This window comes from Nuphar pumila, chromosome 17 (assembly GCF_984573655.1).
Source record: "Nuphar pumila chromosome 17, dmNupPumi1.hap1.1, whole genome shotgun sequence".
NCBI classification, from domain to species: domain Eukaryota; kingdom Viridiplantae; phylum Streptophyta; class Magnoliopsida; order Nymphaeales; family Nymphaeaceae; genus Nuphar; species Nuphar pumila.
The window spans coordinates 66,946,006-66,966,859 of NC_143265.1; the positions used below are offsets into that span (position 1 = coordinate 66,946,006).

Sequence of the window (20,854 nt, forward strand, 5' to 3'; positions counted from 1 at the left end):
CAATATGTCTTGTCTACATATGATGACACTTAGATAAGAGGCATAAAAGGAGAAGACACTTGAGGCAACAAGACTTGCAATGACATACATCTCTTGTCTACTTAAAATGACACTTGAAATGAGTGAAAGAAGCCAACCATGGACATACATCTCAGCGACTAGAACAAGGACACAAATGCCAACATGGACTAAAATCACACACAATGGTATGAATCAATGTGCCTTGTCTACATATAATGACACTCAAGACAAGTGTGTTCAGCTACTAGACCAAGAGAACAAAGCCAACAAAAGACTACCAACACACAAAAAGGTGTGAACAATATGTCTTGTTTACATATGATGACACTTAGATAAGAGGCATAAAAGGAGAAGACACTTGAGGCAATAAGACTTGCAATGACAAACATTTAACAGATTATCAATTTCAATATATCTTAAAACACTTATGGTTTCAAACTTTAGACATCCATCACATATATACATAATTAAGAACATCCATAATAAAATCAATGGCCAAAATAAACGAGTGACACTCATAATTAGATATCACATAACAAGTCATTTTAGAGTCAAACTACAAGTTGACAATCTAAAATGACATAACACAAGGTGCACATAACTCACCTCAACAAACATCTCTAATATAACAATAATAAGGCCAAACAAATGATGCATTAAATAACATGTGATGGACAAATATAAATGCCATAAAAAGGCAATAAACACTTAAGGGAATCATTTTCGAAATAGAAGATTTTACAAAGAGGGCCGATTTGAAAAATCAAATCAAAGGTCCAATATAATCAATCACAACAATATGCCTCATAACAACAATTTTGCATAAACACGAATTATGCTTAATCATATCAATTCTTCAATTTATACCAAAAAAGACTTATCATGAAATATTAAGCAAATAATGCATATGAAATTTCTATATCATGTAAGAAGAGGAAGCTCACGAAAGCTCTCTTTTAATGAACACAATACAACATGCTAAAAAAGGCACACATAAAATAGAGAAAATATCTCATTAAAGTGGGATGGAGCCCACACAAGAAGATGATATTGAATGCAATAGGTTCAAGAATGAACCAATAAACATGCACATAAAGTGCGAGTACACACACCCACTAAGGGGTGAAGCCAAAAGAAGGTAAATAATTGGATGGCTCATTAATAGTGTAGACATCTACAAATGTTCTAGCTTAGCGAAATTTGATTTCGCTAGTAATGCATGCAAATATCTTAAAGACATGTATAGTCTTAAAGATATTGCACACATATGCAATATCCAAAACAAGGTGAGAACCATGACCCAAGGAGAAATGAGTATTAGAGAATATTACAATGCACTTTCTCTTCTTTGGGATGAATTGGCTCTTCTTGAGCCAAAATGGCATTGTCCTCAAGATGTAGAATTCCGTGAAAATCAAATTAAAATGGAGCATTTCTATCAATTTATGAATGAGCTTAGGCCCGAATTTGATGGAACTAAATCGGCTCTCCTTCATAAAGGAGGTGTGCCATCCATAGTCGAAACTCTTGAAGAATTGACTATGGAAGAAAATAGATTGAAGAAGTCATCCGCTTCAAAGGATGAAGAAACCATGCTTGCTATGTCAAAGCCCGGTAATCATACTAGGAGTTATAAACCTCCTCACTTTGTGAAAAATGAGAATGGGAGAAATCCTAACAACTATGAGAGGAATGACAAAAAAGGTGGCAAAATCATATGCTATCATTGTTATGAATTGGTACACATCAAGTCGTTTTGTCCAAAAAGAAAGAAAGAAGATCACTGAGATGATAAGAGAGTTGCTTCGGTGGAAAGGAATGATGTTGACGACTCCAAATGCATTGGCTCCCTATCTTTAGCTCAATTAATGGAGGCGCTACAACCAATATTTAAAACTCAAGCTTCTTCCTTTTCGGGGGCGGTCGTATCCACAAGTGGTGACCCTGGTAAGACTTCTTGGATCTTGGACTTCGGTGCCTCTTTTCATATGACTCCAAATGAGTCAATATTATCTGAATGTCATTCTAACTCAAATAATTCTTATGTTTCAACCGCCAACGGAACATCCTTAAAAATCAAAAGTTTTGGAATCTTTCAAAAACAACCAAACTTTCACATACCAAATATTAGGGTTGTGCCAAAATTAAATTTGAACCTTTTATCGGTTTCACAAATTACGGATCATGGTCGTAAAGTCTTATTCTCTTCTAATGATTGTTTAATACAAGATCGCCAGTCGGGGAAGCCGATTGGGCAAGGCCATAGAAGAGGAGATCTCTATGTAATGGACAATCTTGAGTTATCAAAACAATCGTTTTGTAATTTTGTGAAAAAGAAAGATATAGAAAATTGACACAAAAGACTAGGACATCCTAGTGTGACCAAATTACACTTGTTTTCGTTTCTTACTTATTATAAAAAAAAGAATTTGGTTTATGAAGATTGCATTCTTGGCAAAATGAAAGCTTTACCTTTTGGGCAAAAACAATTTATATCTAAAAATTCATTTGAGTTAGTACATTCGGATGTATGGGGACTGGCTCCAGTTATATCTAAGGCGGGGTATCTTACTATGTTATATTTGTAGATGATTATAGTAGACATTCTTGGATCTTTTTTCTTAAGCAAAAGTCAGAAGTATTTGATTGTTTTAAAAGATTTTTCTACTACGTAAAGACTCAATTCAAAACCAATATTCAAATTTTTAGATCCGATTCTGGGGGGGATTTGTATCAAAAGAATTTAAAATTTATCTTGATTCAAATGGCATCATTCATCAAAAATCTTGCCCTTACACTCCTCAACAAAATAGACTAGCTGAAAGAAAGCATAGACATATTGTTGAGACCACTAGAACACTTTTTGTATCAAGAAATGTTCCAAAAATGTTTTGGGCCGAAGTTGCTCTTACGACAGTCTATTTGATAAATAGAATGCCCTCAAAAGCTATTGAAAATATATCCCCTATTGAAAATTTACTTAAAATTCCCCCCAATTATAAAAGATTGAGAGTCGTTGGATGTAAGTGTTTTGTTCTTACCCATAAGAATGACAAACTTTCCCCAAAAGCAATCCCTTGTGTTTTTTTGGGCTATGCCGAAAATCAAAAGGGATAGAAATGTTATGACAGGGAAAGGAACAAATTATATGTTTCACAAAATGTTACATTTCTTGAAAATGAAGATGGTTTTAGCAAGGAAAAATTTCAAGAAAACTATGATTATTCGTTTCTTTTTTATCTAATCAATGAACATGAAGGGTATGAAAATCTTCATAATGAGCATGAGAGTGAACATGAAGACTCTCATGATGCAAGTGAAAATATAGACAACAATCTTAACAATATCGACCCATCCTATAGTAACAAACAAAATATACTAGGCGGACTGAAGGGAACCCAACATGTGTTTTAGAAAGATATTCTCAAAATCAAGATATTGATTCTGCTAGTATTAGAAAAATGGTAAGAATTTCAAAAGCCCCTAGTAGATTTGTATCATATGATTACTTTGAACCAAGATATCGAGCATGCTTAATGGCCATACACTCATATTCTGAACCATCATCCTACTATGAAGCTAAAAATCATCAAGAATGGATTAAAGCTATGAACAATGAATTAGAAGCATTAGAAAAGGCAAAAACTTGGGAAATTTAAATATTACCTAAAGGAAGGAAAACTATAGGATGTAGACAGGTTTACAAAATTAAAACCAAATGGGATGAGACATTGAAAAGATATAAAGCTAGACTAGTAGCTAAGGGATACAGTAAAAAATATGGAATTGACTATGATGAGACCTTTGCCCCAGTTGCTCGAATGACGACTGTCAGAACTCTCATCTCTATAGCATCAATCTAAAAATGGCCAATTTTTCAAATGGATGTGAAAAATGCTTTTTTAAATGGTAATCTGGATGAGGAGGTCTACATGGATCCTCCACCAGGTTTGAATTTAGCACATGAGAAAACTCTTCGTCTACGAAAAGCCTTGTATGGGTTAAAACAAGCTCCCAAAGCTTGGTATGATAGATTTAGTAATATGATGACTCAACTGCATTTTAAATTTTGTTTTACTGACACTGCATTATTTGTTAAGTCTTCCAATGCAGGGATGGTTATATTGTTGTTTTACGTAGATAATATCATAATCACAGGATATGATAATCACAAGAGGTGATAAGCAGGGAGTAAATCATATCAAAGATGTGCTTAAAGGCAACTTTGATATGACAGATCTTGGTTTTTTATGGTATTTCCTTGGAATTGAAGTAGCTTAATCACCTCGTGGTTATTTTTTGTCACAGACTAAGTATGCTGCAGAGATCATAAAGAGATCAGGACTCTTAGATGAAAAACGAGTTGACACTCTAGAGGTCATAAATGCAAAAATGAAGAAGGATGATGGAGAACCTCTGCAAGATCCAACCCCATACAGACAAATGATTAGAGTTTTGTCCTACCTTTCTATTACTCGTCCTGATATCTCTCATGTTATTCATTCTGCCAGACAATTTCAGCATGCTCCCACTACAGTACATATGAGTGTTGTAATGAGAATTATTAGATATATTAAGAATTCTATAAGTCATGGATTGTTTTTATCATCTTCTTCCTCATTAGAAGTCATTGCATACTCAGATTCTGACTGGGGAGGGGATGTAAATGATAGACGCTCAACTACTTGTTTGTGTGTTTTTGTAAGTGACTCCCTAATCTCCTGGCGATGCAAGAAGCAATAGAAGGTGTCTCCCTCCTCAATTGAAGCTAAGTATCGCGCCAAGGCAACGACTACGTCTGAGTTAGTATGGTTGCGACAACTACTAGAGGATTTGGGAATTCACACCACAGAACCTTCCAGATTATGCTGTGACAACAAGAGTGTTGTATATATCGCGAGCAATCATACGTTTCATGAGAGGACAAAACAAATTGAAATGGATTGTCACTATGTTCGAAAAGAATTTCTGCGAAAGACTATCACATTGCCTTATGTTCCATCAGAGTATCAACTCGCGGACTTCTTCACCAAAGCACTTCCTTCACCCAGATTTCACTTCCTACTTGGCAAACTCTCGGTTGTTGCACCATGAGTTTGAGGGGGGGTGTTAAGATATACATATACGTGTGTGTGTGTGTATATATATATATATATATATATATATATATATATATATATATATATATATATATATGTGCTTATTGTTAATTGAAATACCCATTAGGGGTATTTCGATCTTTTCTCTGTAATAGGTGTCAGCCCATTAGGGGCTGACATTTCTGTATTTTATTTCATGTATTTATTTTTTGTCTTTTTCCTTTTTCACCTTTTGTCTTTTTCAGATTTGATAGGACAGCTCCATATAGCTGTTGGAGCTGCCCCAACAACTATATTTATGACCGTTGGGTGCAGCCCCAACAACCATATGGAGTTGCACCCTATTGGCTCCATTGTATTATATATTGGCCTCTTGTGGCCTTGTATTCCCAACTCATTCTCGAGTACTTCTATGCAATAACAAGTTTATAGACCCTTGTATGGGTGGTTTCTTGATTCAATCAAGTATTTTTACTTGATTGAAAGTGTGTTCCTGCATGTGTATCAGATTCAATCCACTTCATTACAAATTCGAACAAGCTATTATAGTATTCTCTAATGCTTTTATCCCTTAGAACCATATTCCGAACTTGGTTTTGTAGATTGCACGCATGTGCAATGTCTTTAAGAGAATACATTCTCTTAAAATAATCTCAAGCGTCATTAGCATGTTCAAATTTTGCAAGACTTGAACACTTCTTGATATCTACACTACTTATGAGCCAAGACATGATCTTGGCGTGTCCCATTCTCCATTCCTTCCATTTTTTCTCGTAAGTGGTAATGGCTTTAGTCTTTTCCACTTCCGTAAGAACTTCTTTCTCTCCTTCAATCTTTGTAAGGATTAATTTAGGTTCTAAGTCGGTCTCATCCACTAATCCTCACAACCCTTTTCTCTATATAAGGTGTTTCATAATTGAAGCCCATGTAACATAATTTGAATCGTTGAGTTTAATGGGTTTAATGGTGACATTATCATTGTCATCCATTTTACAAGGTTAATAAGAAGAAGAAAAGTAAAAGCGGGAAAGAGTAGAGAAGAGAGAGTATAGAGAATGTACTCCACCACGGATGGTAGGTATGATAACATCTGTAAAACCCATAATTTTTAAGAATTATTAATAAATAAAGAACTCATTTTTTTATCTCCAAATAAGAAATGTGTTTCTTGCTTTTGAATTCTATTTATTTATTTATTACATATTCATTTGTTTATTCAAGTCAATCAGGGTATAATTTGCATTTATAGAACTATTTTGGGTTATAAATCACTATTTATATATATACATATATTATATTTAAATATATTTTTGATAGAGTTTGTAAATTATTGAAGTGTATTTGTGTGTTATTTGGCTCTTGGTAATGATTTATAGGGTAATTTGCTATTTTTGGCTAATCTTGTTATAATTGGCATTTTTTGAGTTTTTGGCATTTGCGATCGTACACAAAGGGTTCGTTGTATTGCTTGGGTAGCGGTCTTTGTGGACTTTGAAATTCCTCGGTCTTTTGAGTTTTGATTTATTGTTCGACACATTATTAAGGTAAGATACCTTAACTGAACTTATAGAGAGCATGTTTAGGCAGCATGATGTTGCACTGAATATCTAAATAAATTGCAAATACAAGTTATGCTCAAACACTTCACTTAGTTGTGGATATCTAGGACTCTTGTGATTGTAGTTCGGAGATCATGCTTGTCATGATTGTAGTTAGCGGAATATGGAGTGTGTTTGCTACAGGTACACCTGTGTGTGGGTTTGAATGCCTGTGCACTTATGAATGTATAATATGTACGCAATGTGTGTCATCATACTTTGGTTTGTGCATACTATGTTGCTTTGTATGTTTGTATGAATTTGATACATGGTGCACATATAACTACTATGGATATGTATAAATCGTGTTCGATGCATACTGTGGATGTTATATATATTGTCTTGTCATAGGATGAACTCATTTATTCTTGTATAGAAGAATGCATGTGAATGCTATAAATTGTTTTGACTTGTATGTCTTGTTTATTTGAGAAATATATGTGTATGATGTACGGTAAGATGGTCAATGAGATTTTGACCAACCCTTACACAATTATATCTAAGGTGCTATATCGATTCATGTGGTGAAAAATGCATATGACTTTTATCGTGTGTGCAAATCTCGAACTACGTAGGAGTTATGTATGTTGAGGTTTAGTTGCTTCGTATTATGAAATATGCATGTTCACGTATGCATGCATAGAACTCATGTTTTGTTTACGCATGCTTCGAGGTTTAATTTACGAAGTGCAATGTTCTTTGTGGCGATGATATGATACGTAGGATAATATGCTTATGTATAATATAATTTAAATGTCACGTGAAATGAAATTATGAATGCATGCGATAAATGTTTAAGTTCAATAGTGAACTTTGGTTCATGAAGCCTTATTGGTTAAATGTTGATTTTATAATTTTAATGTCATATGAAATGATGTATGATGTGATGCTTTGATTGTATACATGCTTATGCCCGTGTTGATGGCTATCGACCTTGAGAGTAGTCAATTGTATTGATGCATGTATCACAATAATTTTCACTCGATATAGTACCCGTTGAGAAACTGTTCTCAAAGGATTCTTTATGAGGGTGTGCATGACCAGATCAGGTAATCCGGCTAGAGCGGTAAGTCTCTGTGAGGGAGTGCATTGTCCAAGAGCGGGTAGTTCGCGAAGACAGTATATTCCTATGCAGAAGTGCATTGTCCAAGACCAGGCAGACCATTCGTCTAGGACGGTAACTCCTTGTGAGGTTGTACATTTCCTAGATCAGGTGATTCGGCGTGGATTTTGTAAATCTTTATTATGAATAAATGAAACGTTATGATGAATTATGATGGTCTTTTGAGTTGATTGAGATAGCCAGTTATTAATCTATAGATTTGGCTTTTCTATTATAGCATGATTATATATTGAACTCAGATATGATAATCAGATCCTTATTGATTTTAGATCTTGATATGAGGTTATGATTGTGACGCTTATGTTAGCGTATAGGTGAATGACACATCATGCCTACAAATGACTAGTTTTGACTTATTAGGTGAATGATACATCACGCCTACATAGTTTCATTGCAAATGATTGCATTATGATTGTCTGAGTAAATATATCACACCTATGTATCATGATTGATGTGTATCATGAATATCTAACTAAATTACTTATAAGGTATGTGCGTGTGTTTAACGTTGGAATGGTCAAATGTGATTTGACTTATTGTTTATAAGAATTAGGAATGCATATGAAAATGATGCAATGATCTGAATGTCTTATATATATATATATATATATATATATATATATATATATATATATATTTATTTATTTATTTATTTATGCGATGACTTGTATGCATATAGATTATGCTTTATTACGTGAGTTAAGGTTGAATAGAATATTAAGTGATGAAATGCTTTTAAATGCTTTATGTTTGAATGCTTGAAATGAATGACTCATAAGATGTTCCCTTGTTTGTCACTTGACGATGGATGAATAATATATCTTTACCTTTAAATGCTTGATATGTTTTCTTTAAGTTTGAGTTTGGGTTGCTTTACCATACTTTAGCGAGTCTGACCCCGTTTTATGGGGGACAGGTAATGTAGGTAAAGTATGATGAGTAGTTGGAGCGAAGGGTTGGTCGAGCTGCATCCTCGATGGTCCACTCTTACCTTGCGATCTTGGTATTCATGATCTTTTCATTTTAAGTACTTGATCATGTAGAGACTGAAGTATTGTTTTCATACTCTGATTTGAAATGAAATTAAAACTCTTCATATTTCAGTCTTATATTATACGTGGTTTGAAATGTGTATATCCCGTACATTTTGATTTGATTGTTATCTTTAATGTAACTGCGCCCAAAGTTTTAACCGTTTTTAAAAATCGTTTTCGCATTATAAGATCTGATTTACTTATACTTATCAAAAAAAAAAATTGGTCTCGAAATTTCAATATTTGAACTATAATTAAGGTTAAAATTTTTGGGGCGTTACAACATCTCTAAGCTTTGCCCGAACACAACTTCACATATACTTGAAGAATAACGTCTCTTCTTTTTTAAACTTAAGTAGCATGCTTCCCAATGCACCGAAAAGAAATAGCTTGATCACAACGGCTCTGATACCATGTAAGAAGATGAAGTCCACAATCAGATCTTCAAAAGATACTCACAAAAGATCTCTCACACAAACCACAACGGTTCATAAATAGGACACTCACACAACAACCACTAGGGTTCACACAAAATACCCAAAAAAGGGTATGCAAAGAAAGAAGAAAAAATATTTCATTCAAGTGAGAGAACACCCACACAAAAAACATAAGTTACAAGGGGGTAACACCCCATATTTATAATACACAAAGTATGAGGCCAAGAGAGAGTCGTTGGACTCCCAACGACTCTATTTAGAGCTATGTCACATGGGTGCGGGTGCGGGTGCGGGTGCGGGGATGCGGCACTTCCAAAAAACCCGGGTGCGGGGGTGCGGCAGGGGCAAAAATGTAAAAAAAAATTATATATATACATATATATATACATATATATATACATATATATATACATATATATATATATATATATATATATATAATTTTGAAGTTTTAACAGTTTAACATTTAACAGTAAACATTGTCATAAACTCATAATATGATTCATCATGCATGCAGTATATCAACCTAAATATCAAATTATCAATCAAATAAGTAAAGCAATTACATAAATCGACCTAAATATCAATCAAATAAGTATTGTATAAAAGAACTAAATTACATACCAAAGTATATCCTGATGAAGTAATAATAGATGTTAATAATTTTCTTCTTCATCATCAAATGCATCATTAGAAGGAATATTGGGCTCAGCTAAATCCATGTTTGTTACGTTGAATTCATGTTCTCCCTCGAAGTCACACTCTTCTGGGTTTACATCCCAAAATTTTGATGTTCCTTGTCTGCGTTATAAACCCAATTTGAAAATGATAAATACAATACAAATATATTTAAATGAAAACTAAGAAATAATCAAATAACTAAGAGAGCAAATTAGTACATGTATTCATCATTGCTTCGCGAAAGTAATCGAAGATTTGAATAAACATATACTAAATCCTCTGCACGCTTGCTGATGAGTTTGTTTCTCTTCGTGTTGTGGATTTGAGAATATGTGCTCCAATTTCTTTCACAACAAGATGAACTAGCAGGCTGCGATAGCAATCTTAATGAAAGACGTTGCAGAAGAGGTGTTTCTGATCCAAATGTTGACCACCATGTGATAGGATCTATATTATCCTCTTCTCTCGCGAATAATGCCGGTGCATATAATCTCGAAGATGAAAATTTTCCAAACTCTTGTGTGACTTGATGTAGAAGATATGCTTCTGGAAAAAGTCTTGTCATACACATATTTCTATGTCTTGATAGCTCTGGGTCTAAATTTGGAGGGACACGACCAATACCACCAGCCTGTCACTTATTTGCATAATATTTTGGATTAAGAGAATGTGTCATGCAATGCAAAGGAGTGTTCCTCTTATCCCATCTTCTCACTAAAATTGAATGAATATGATTAAAAAAATCTGAATCATCCAATGCAAGATTTTTTTCTTCATGCATGAAAACTATAGCTTGTATTTTTTCAATCATATTATCCTACATTTCATAAACTCTATGAAGCATGGGCTCATCTTTATCAACTTCTCTTAACATTTCCCAAATAGGTTGCGTAAATTGAAGGAAGTATACCAATCTGTCCCAAAATTCATCATCAAGAATGAATTTCTTAATTTCTTGAGCCTTGATATCATCATCAGCACGATAGAATGTCCAATTTTCATCAGTCACCATGTTAATCAAAGCATTCTTCACTCTTTTAATCATCTTCATCATCACAATGATGGACGCAAAACGTGTTTCAGCGACCTTCAACAATTTCAAATCAGAATGCCTATTAAATATAGCATTAGCACGATGGTGGTTAACAACAAAATTCCTAATGCTTTTGACATTTCTTTCTAAATCTTCAAACCATGAACATAAAGCATATGCTTGTAATTTTCTTCTTCTTTGGGGTTGCAGATGCTCTTTAGGGCTCGATTTAAGTTGTGTGCTACACAGGGAGTCCAAAAAATATGAGGGTACTAACTCTCCAAACTCAACGTTGCACTTTTACAAACTGGAGCGTTGTCTGTAATGATTTGTACCACTTTCTGATCACCCACTTCTTTTATCACTTCTATAAACAATCCCTTCAAATACTCTGCATTTTTATATTCCCTAGATGCATCAACTGCTTTCAAGAATATTGGGCCACTAAGCGAACAAGCAATGAAATTGATTAATGGATGCCTTTGAATATCTGTCCATCCATCAAACACAATAGAAACTCCATTTTGCTCCCATGAATATTTTTTAATCTGTAGCAACCTCTCCACATTTGCCCTCTCTTCTGCAAGAAGTGTGGTTCATATTTTTTCTGAACTTGGAGGCACATAACCACTCAAATTACAATTTTCCAAGGATGTTACTAAATCCTTCCAATAAGGATTTCTAGCCGCATTAAATGGGAGTGAACCAGAATAAAAATACCTCCCAACTTTTCTATCCAATTCTTCTCTTCCATATGTATTGAATGTTGCTTGTATCGTTCATCTACCTCCTACATTGACTTTTTTTTTCAGCATCTTCTTGGTGGCTTGCAAATGGCACACTGACTGCAGAAGAATCGGCCATTGCCTTTCTCTTCTCATATTCTTCTTGTATTTTCTTGTATTGTCTTCGCATTGCCTCATCAACTTTCCTGCAAGCTGAAATGCCATGTCCTGGTATCTTCAACAAATGAGCCTTCACTCTTGTGTAAGACCCAACAAAATCTCTTTCGCAGAGCTTGCATCGAAATCTCTTGTTTCCACCACCTCCTTCTCCAGTTTTTGCAAGTTTATTTACATGTACCCATAGTGGCCCCACATCATCAATCCCACTGCAACTATCAACAAAACTAGCAGCAGAACTCACATTTTGGGATGAGGATGACGCAAGTCCTTTCCCTTTATCCATCATTTTTATCCCGAAAACACAAAAAAAAAATACATTAAAATTTTCAAATCAATTTGAAAACACAGGGAGAAGGGGGGGCTCAGTCCCTCCCCTGCCAACCCAACAAGAGAGCGAGAGCGCGGTGGGCTCGGGCCCTCCCTTGCCGAAAACAGAGAGAGCCAGATGGGGGAGGGGCTCGGCCCCTCCCCTGTCGACCCAAAAAAAAAAACAGATGGGGGAGGGGCTTGGCCCCTCCCCTGTCGACCCAAAGAAAAAAACAGATGAGGGAGGGGCCGAGCCCAAAGAAAAAAACAGATGGGGAAGGGGCTCGCCCGTCGACCCAAAAAAAGAGCCAGATGGGGGAGGGGCTCGGCCCCTCCCCTGTCGACCCAAAAAAAAAAACAGATGGGGGAGGGGCTCGGCCCCTCCCCTGTCGACCCAAAGAAAAAAACAAACAGATGGGGGAGGGGCTCGACCCCTCCCCTGTCGACCCAAAGAAAAAAACAGATGGGGGAGGGGATCGGCCCCTCCCCTGTCGACCCAAAGAAAAAAACAGATGGGGGAGGGGCTCGGCCCCTCCCTTGTCGACCCAAAAAAAAAAATAGATGGGGGAGGGGCTCGGCCCCTCCCCTGTCGACCCCAAAAAAAAAAAAACAGATGGGGGAGGGGCTCGACCCCTCCCCTGTCGACCCAAAAAAAATAAACAGATGGGGGACCCCTCCCCTGTCGACCCAAAAAAGAAAAACAGATGGGGGAGGGGCTTGGCCCCTCCCCTGTCGACCCAAAAAATAAAACAGATAGGGGAGGGGCTCGGCCCCTCCCCTGTCGACCCAAAACAAGAGCTAGATGGGGGAGGGGCTCGGCCCCTCCTGTGCCGAAAAACGAGGGAGCAGGGGGGGCTCAGCCCCTCCCATGCCGACCCAACAAGAGACCGAGAGAGGGGGGCGGGGGGTGCTCGGCCCCTCCCCAGCCGACCCAAGAAGAGAGTGAGAGACATACCTGCGAAAGGAGCCGAGAGGATGAGCCGAGAGGAGGAGCCTGGGCGGGGGAGCTGGGGCGGCGATGGGAGAGCTCGAACTCAGGGGGAGAGAGAGGAGAGATTAGGGCAAAAAAATTTTTTTGCCCTAATCCTCCTTTTCATCGGGGGAATTTTTTTTTTACGCCCAAATTATGGACAAAAATGACCCTGGGTGCATTGACCGCACCCAGGGTCGTGTTGACCGCACCCGGTGCCGCACCCGCATGCGCACCCGCGTCGCATCGCATCGACGCGGGTGCGGCATCTGTTTTGCCGAGTCTCTGTGACATAGATTTAGAGTCGTTGGGAGTCCAATGACTATTCGAAGTTGCTTTTTGACTTGGTCAAAAAGCAAGAGGTCCAAAAAAAGTCAAAAATAAAAAAGTAAAACCTAACCTAATTATATTCTAACTAGACTACACAACTAAACTAAAAGACTAAAGTAATTACAACTAATATTACATTTTTAACAGCTCCGATATACTTGAATTTGAAAGAGCCGAAGAGGCTTGGGAATATGTTAGACAAACATATACCCAAAAGGATGTGGCACACAAATGGGATCTCAAAGACAAGGTACATAATTGCAAACAAGGTGATAAGACCGTGAAGGAATACTATAGTACACTCAAGAGGCTTTGGGATCAATTGGCTAAACTTGAGCCTATATGGGAGGCTTCAAAAGATGCTCAAGAATGGAAGAAATACAAGCATGAGGAACAATTGTTTCAAATTTTTAGAGGACTTAGATTCGAATTTGAACAAGTTCAGTTCAATATTATTCATAGAGAAACTCCTTTTTTGGTTTATTTATGATTTATATTATTGCATTTAAGCATTTATGATTAAATAGGATTGGATAATTTGATTTTTTATAGTTAATTTTCTTTTAGGGTTTGATATTTTTATGATAAACTTTCATAATTAGATGTGATATGACATTGATTAAATCATTTATATTATTATATATAAAAAAATATCATTTCTTATTTTTTTTCTCAAATGACTCAAATGATCGGAATGTAAAAAAAAACTCATTTCTAAATATTGTTTGCATTTAGGGCTTGAATCACGCTTTTTAGTTCTTACATCTAATCTGAGATCCATATCCGAGGCTAAAATCCATAATAAACATGTCAAAACACTCATATGGTCGGACGGATCGAGTCATACGATCCAAAACGAAGTTATCCGACCCATTATCCTTGTGTGTTCATGCTCTTCGCACACAGCGTAAAACAAACGTTGGATACAAGGAGCACAACCTCTTGTATAGTTGAAACAAACGTTGGACTTGGTACAGTTGTTACAGAACGAACAAAACGAGTGTTATGTCTGTTTTGTTTGTTCATTTCATCCAATCCTGGATAAGCCATCAAACAAGCCCTTAGGTTTGGTTAGTCATTCAGGGGGGAAGCTGCTATGGAGTAGCAACTTTCCTGTATTTTGAGATGCTGGAATGCCATATCCCCCAGCTCTTTCTTCTCGAAAAACAAAAACTCAAGAGTTCGCTAGGTAGAAAGATTTAATAAATTCTATTTGCAACTGGAGTTTTGAGTGACTACGACCCCTCGAGTCCTGGATCTTTCTTGATCGGATCCTGCTACAGATCCCTTATCGGCACCTTTTTCCAAAAATCTATTCCAATTTTAGCCCTACAGCAAGTTGACTATTTTCACGTGGCTGGTAGCAATTAAGGACCCCTTAACCCATCCCAGTCTACAGCTCAAGGGATTCACTTACCTAGTCCTTGCTCACTTTGTCATTCTGATGTGGATCTAATCTCTACTTATTTTGGCTGTCCTTTACTAGGCTGGGACAGTTGGCTTGGTCTGATCAGGATCAGGATTGACAAGATATTTGATCCATCGTTTTGGCCAACTGGATTAGACCAAAGGTAAGAAATAATTTCGCATTTGAAACTGATGAATATGTGTCACTTTGTGGGGAATTTGGCATCAACAACTCCAAGATTTTCTATGAAATTACAGAAAATTTTGAGAAATTACATATGCTAAAACCAGCCATTTGACCTCTGTGTATATTTCATGGATCAGTTTGTCTAGAACAGGATGATACTCTGACTCTTACTAATTGTTTTATGTTTTAGTGCTTGCACTTGTCACATTTCATCAACTTTATCTGAATTTAAAAGTTTTATTGGTTTAAGAAAAGAGAGGAAACAATGACACTATTATCAATACAACTCCAAGGGATGGCATATGAAATGTCGTTCCTAAGAACTGAAGAAAGAGAGTTCAAAAGAAAATTGACTAACTCATCTTTGCATGAAACAGAATAGCAAATTGACATGTGTTAAACATATATTTTGCAAGATCATAAAGAACATATCACTTTATTCATAATCATGTTACCAAGGACTACTTGGACTAATCAGATTCTCACAAGGACAGTAAATTTCATGACAACAATTGGCATCCATTTCATTTGACAGAGAGGTCAACCTTTGATGAATCTAATGGTATATGTATAAATTATTAAAACATGCTGCAAAGTAAGATTTTTAATTCAGCATAAATCTAAGAACATGTAGCAAAATTGATGGACAAAATATAGCACACCTGAAGTAGCCCCATCCTGTCCTGTATGGATGTTTGGGATCTTCCCATACGCCAAAACACTGATCCAAATATTATGGCTGATGCAATTGACATTCTTGTCCGAACTTTGTTTGTGGGGCCATCACGAGATGCCTGAAGATTAATGTTTTTAGAATTTGATCTATAACCCAGCATTTGCAAACTAGCTCTGCTTGAAATCTATGAGACCAAGACAAGTCTCAACATCCAACAGCATAAATAATGTAGGAGACATGGATTGACAGTAGGAACAAGCTAATCCTAGTGTCATATTGCTTAGAAGCATTTATCATCAGCAGTTCCCAGTACAATGGCAGACACAGGAGAAAGTACAAGTCATTGCAAGTTGTTGCACATATCTATGTCACAACACTAATCATATTATATAATTTTATAGTGATAAATACAAAAAATATGTAAAATTAACAAAAATCACAACATATTTCTAGTCTATCTTTGTGTTTAATTTCAAATTCATGTTTATTTTTTAATTCACTAAGCTATTTTCAATTGTTTAGGGAGAAAAAAATATAAACGTCACAAGATTACCCTCACTGAGAAAATTCCAAGAAAAGATTATTGTGATCCTGGTCCATATGAATAGTCTTACAAAACAACCCAGAATTTAACTGATAAAAACACATTGCTGAGGTAAGCAGTAAATATGTCAGAAAATGAACCTGCATCCATGCGCGTCTGAGAAGCAAGCAAAATTGTTTCCACCAACCCACTTTTTGCTCGCTAACAGATTTCTGTGAAAATCTTGACCGACTTTTAAAGTTATTTGCCCCAGCAGCTGGGCTCAAGTACAGTATATTTGACTTGCTTCTTGAGAATGAATCAACTAATCCCTTGATTCGCTTCTGAGAATGTTCAACGCTCTCAGCAGAAGTATAGTCGACTGATATAAGGTCGGCCAGAAACTCCGCAGGATTCACATGTTCTGGGCAATTATACCTGATTGATATTATTAGTAAGGTTAGTTAAACTGAATCAATAATCATTCTCAGTTGGTTAGAATAAAACAGTAGAATATTCATGTCAATGAATGATTATACAACTTTTCACTCATAATACTGTCAAACAGATCGAATATAACATAAGTTACTAGATAAAAATATAAATAAAATTTAGTCCAGAATATAATATTCCAATAACTTTTCTATGAGAGAATGGTGTCAAGACTTTCTATTCGAGACCATCATGCAATCTAGCTGATAAGGTAATTGTAACATGCAACAGTTTGGTTAAAGTAATTTCGGGACTCTGCTACTTTAGATGACAGACAAAGAACCTTATTCACTTTATCTCAAAAGAGATCTAAATCATTTGAGATAAAGTGTTCATCAAATTAGATGAGAAAACAGAAAATCTTAAACTGCAAACCTAAAATGCAGATGTAAAAGGGTTAAAGGAAAATTGAGAACACAAGTATAGGACTATATCTAACTGAGTCTGGAAAATAGATTGCAAAAATATAAAGAGTGGGTTTAGAAAAGTTAAAATGGCACAACTAGAAGGATTCAGAATATAGAGGAGAGAGTATCAACCCAAACTGCATGAAGTATGATAGTGCTTCTTGTGCAGGACCAGTATATACACATGCACCTTCTGACAGCAAGATAATATCATCGAATTTTGCATAGACTGAACCCCTGGGCTGGTGAATAGAGCAAATCACTGTATGTCCTTCTTGAGCAAGTTGTTGCAGAGTCTCCATCACCCTCTCTGCCTGAAAAGCATCTAACCCTGCATACACATTCACTCGAACTTGTATTAAATTTCTGTACTATAAGCAATCACCTACAAATTTTCTCCTCAATTCTCCAAATCAAAGATAACTGAAACATAATAGCTCAAAACCTTTGGGTGAACACAACCAGAAATGAGATGTGGATGATGATTTTGGTCCTTTTTTCACCTACCCAAACATGATTATGTGGTTTGATAGACTTCATCACCTAATATGGTGGAAGCATAGAAATTCAGTTAAACTAAGGGCACAAAATGCCATTGCTTCATTTATGATTCCTTTTCAGGATTGACCACCTTAAGATGGAGACTGGAGAGTGGAGAAGATGACCTACATGTGTACGAAAAAAGAGGCACTGCTGTCTAAACCTTACTTTAGATTCTTTGCCATATCAAAATACATTGGGTTTAGGCTTATAATAGATGCAACTATCACGAAATAGCACGGAACCCAAGACATTCAAAAACATAGTCCAAGTGCCAATTGAAATGTATTTGAATACTCACAATACACTAACTTGATACAAGTTGTATGAATAAATGATTTCATCCACTTTCTTTGTATACCAAAAACAACAGCGGTGTCTACACACCACCCCAGGCAAAGTGGCGGAATCTCCCTAAAACCATGGCCGGGAGGTGAGCCACCTAGTTAGGTTCAGGGGCACAACAACGCACACGGAGTTTTAGTATCTTCACAGTTCTCCAAAAGTGCAACTTTAGGATTTCCATACTAAAAAAGGGACATCCAGGAAAACGTGAACTATATTGTTCTCTTCTTTTTATCTTTTATTATTTCATTTTCTTTAGTTTGCAATTCAACATGCAAAACCAACATCAGACGTTTCGCAAATCAACATGCGAAACTCATCACAGAACCACAGCCTGTAGCACAAGAAACATTGTAATTAATTCAATAAACATTAAGTTGATTTTTGCAATGCATAACAAAACTAAACATAGAGCAACACCTGCTCAAGGCTGACACGGCCTACGATGATCAACTTTTGACCATCGATGCATACAATGCAAAAACTATAATGAAGATGTCACTTATGCATTCATTTCACATACTTTTAGATGCACATTCACACATGCTAAACAAGGATGTGCATGAATAACAAATCTCACAATCGGGTGTTCACATGATCATACATAATGCATGTTTCTTTTCATGAGTCATTTCATGCTCTAATATGAATAACCATGCGAAGTCATTTCATGCTCTAATGTGAACAACCATGCGAATATACATATGCAGAACACATACGTTCAGGATTTGTACACGCCACAAGTTGCATATGTAACTAACATTGCATTAGAATTTTTTATCATGCATAGTCAATCAATCATAAGCATGTGAAACCAAACTTTAGCATGTGTATAGCCTAAGCATTCATAATAGGCAAAATATGGAAATTTAGTGCACTAAACTGATTTTTCATCAACTTAAAACATAGTATTTAACATGCACAATTTGCATATATGTCGTGCAAAACTGAATATCCACTACAGATACTCTTAGCATACATAAGGAATTCCAATACATGAATCATATCGAAAATCTGAACATATCACAAGCATGAACTAACATAGATATCATGTTCGCATATGCAGGAAAAGTCTAAAATTTCAAATCAGTAAAAATAGTACACCTGTCCAGCAGAACCCAGGCCGGCTGGCCTGACAGCCCCCTGCAACTGCCCAACCGAACCCAGTTCAGCTGGGCCCTGTAGGGTTTACATTGGCTAGGAAAAATTCCACTTTCATAAACTGAACTTAAATGCAGTTTCCTTTTTTTTTTTGAATAACTTAAAAAAAGTTTGGCCCGAGCCCAGCCGACTAGTCGGCTGGGTCACAACCCTGCCCAGCCGAACTGGGTTCGGCTGGACCAGGAAGATCCAGGTTTGCCCAGCCGAACCCAGAGTCAGCTGGGCTCACTGGCTGTCCCCAGAGCCAGAAAAAGTTTAACATGTGTATATGTTTTTTTTTTTTTAAGTATACAAGGCCTGCCCAGCCGAACCCAGAGTCGGTTGGGCTCACTGGCTGTCCCCAGAGCCAGGAAAAGTTTAACATGTGTATATGTTTTCTTTTTTTTAAGTATACAAGGCCTGCCCAGATGAACCAGGTCGGCTGGGCTGACAGGGCCTGCACCTGCCCAGCCAAACTGGCTGGGACTGGCAGGTCCTGCTAGCCAGCCCAACAACAAAAAAAAAATCTTTTCTTCAGCATGCTCAGCCGAACCGAGTTCGGCTGGGCCTATTAGACTGCACATACATGCCCAGCAGTTTTTGTATTTTTCTAGGTAAATCACTGATCTCATGGAGATGCAAAGGTGTCTCTTTCATCAACAGAAGCAGAATATCGAGTCATGGCCTCCACAACTATGGAGATTGTGTGGATTCATCAATTTTTAAAGGATATGGGAGTACTAATCCAAGGACCTACAAGACTGTGTTGTGATAATAAAAGTGCAATCTATATTGCTAAAAATCACACTTTTCATGAGTATACCAAGCGCATTGAGATAGACTGTCACTAAGTCAGAGAAGCCTACTTGCAGAAAATCATAGACCTTCCTTATGTGACTTTAGAATATCAGTTGGCAGACTTTTTCACAAAGGCGTTGTGTTCCCCCAGATTTCATTTTCTTCTTGGCAAACTTTCGGTCATCACGCCCTAAGTTTGAGGGGGGGTGTTAAATTATATCATGTATACATATATTTATATATATAGAGAGGGATACATATGCATATTTTATATTTATATATATATATATATATATATATATATTTTCCCATGGGCATTTCTATCGTTTCGCATTTTACGCATATTCACACTTGTAAATGTGCATGTAACTTTTCTTCATTTTCTTTTTCTTCTTTTCTCTTTTTCTTTTTCCTTTTTCTTTTTCTCTTTTCTTTTTTCCCTTTTTCTTTCATTTCTTTTTTACCTTTTTGACTAAAAGTCAAAGGAGGGTAAGACATTGGACCAGAGTTACCGGAAGCGCCTAGGTAAAAGGGGAAGCGTGCTTCCCCGAAGCGTGAGGGGAAGCGTCCCCCTTTTTTGAGAAGTGTGCTTCCATTTTATGGGAAGCACGCTTCCCTCGCGCTTCCCCATTTTTTCTATTTTTTCGCTTCCCCCTCGCTTCCGGTTCACTTCTGGCTCGCTTCCTAGGTCGCTTCTGAGACGATTCAAAATTTTCTTCTATGTAGTCCCACGCTTCCCCGCTTCCTAAATTTTTGAAAGTGTCTCGCTTCCCGCTCCCGCTTCCTCGATTGGTAACTCTGC

General features: G+C 36.7%; 1 protein-coding gene across 1 annotated transcript in view; it reads right to left on the bottom strand.

The window, feature by feature from the left end:
• Nucleotides 1–20,854, bottom strand: part of ABCG7 (ABC-2 type transporter family protein) — a 135,923-nt gene that overhangs the window by 9,703 nt on the left and 105,366 nt on the right. Inside the window, exons 5-7 of the mRNA XM_089993905.1 lie at nucleotides 17,362–17,560; nucleotides 16,492–16,768; nucleotides 15,794–15,925 (exon numbers count right to left, since the gene is read on the bottom strand). Of these exons, the coding sequence (XP_089850031.1) occupies nucleotides 15,794–15,925; nucleotides 16,492–16,768; nucleotides 17,362–17,560 (608 nt within the window). The remainder of the gene's footprint in view (nucleotides 1–15,793; nucleotides 15,926–16,491; nucleotides 16,769–17,361; nucleotides 17,561–20,854) is intronic.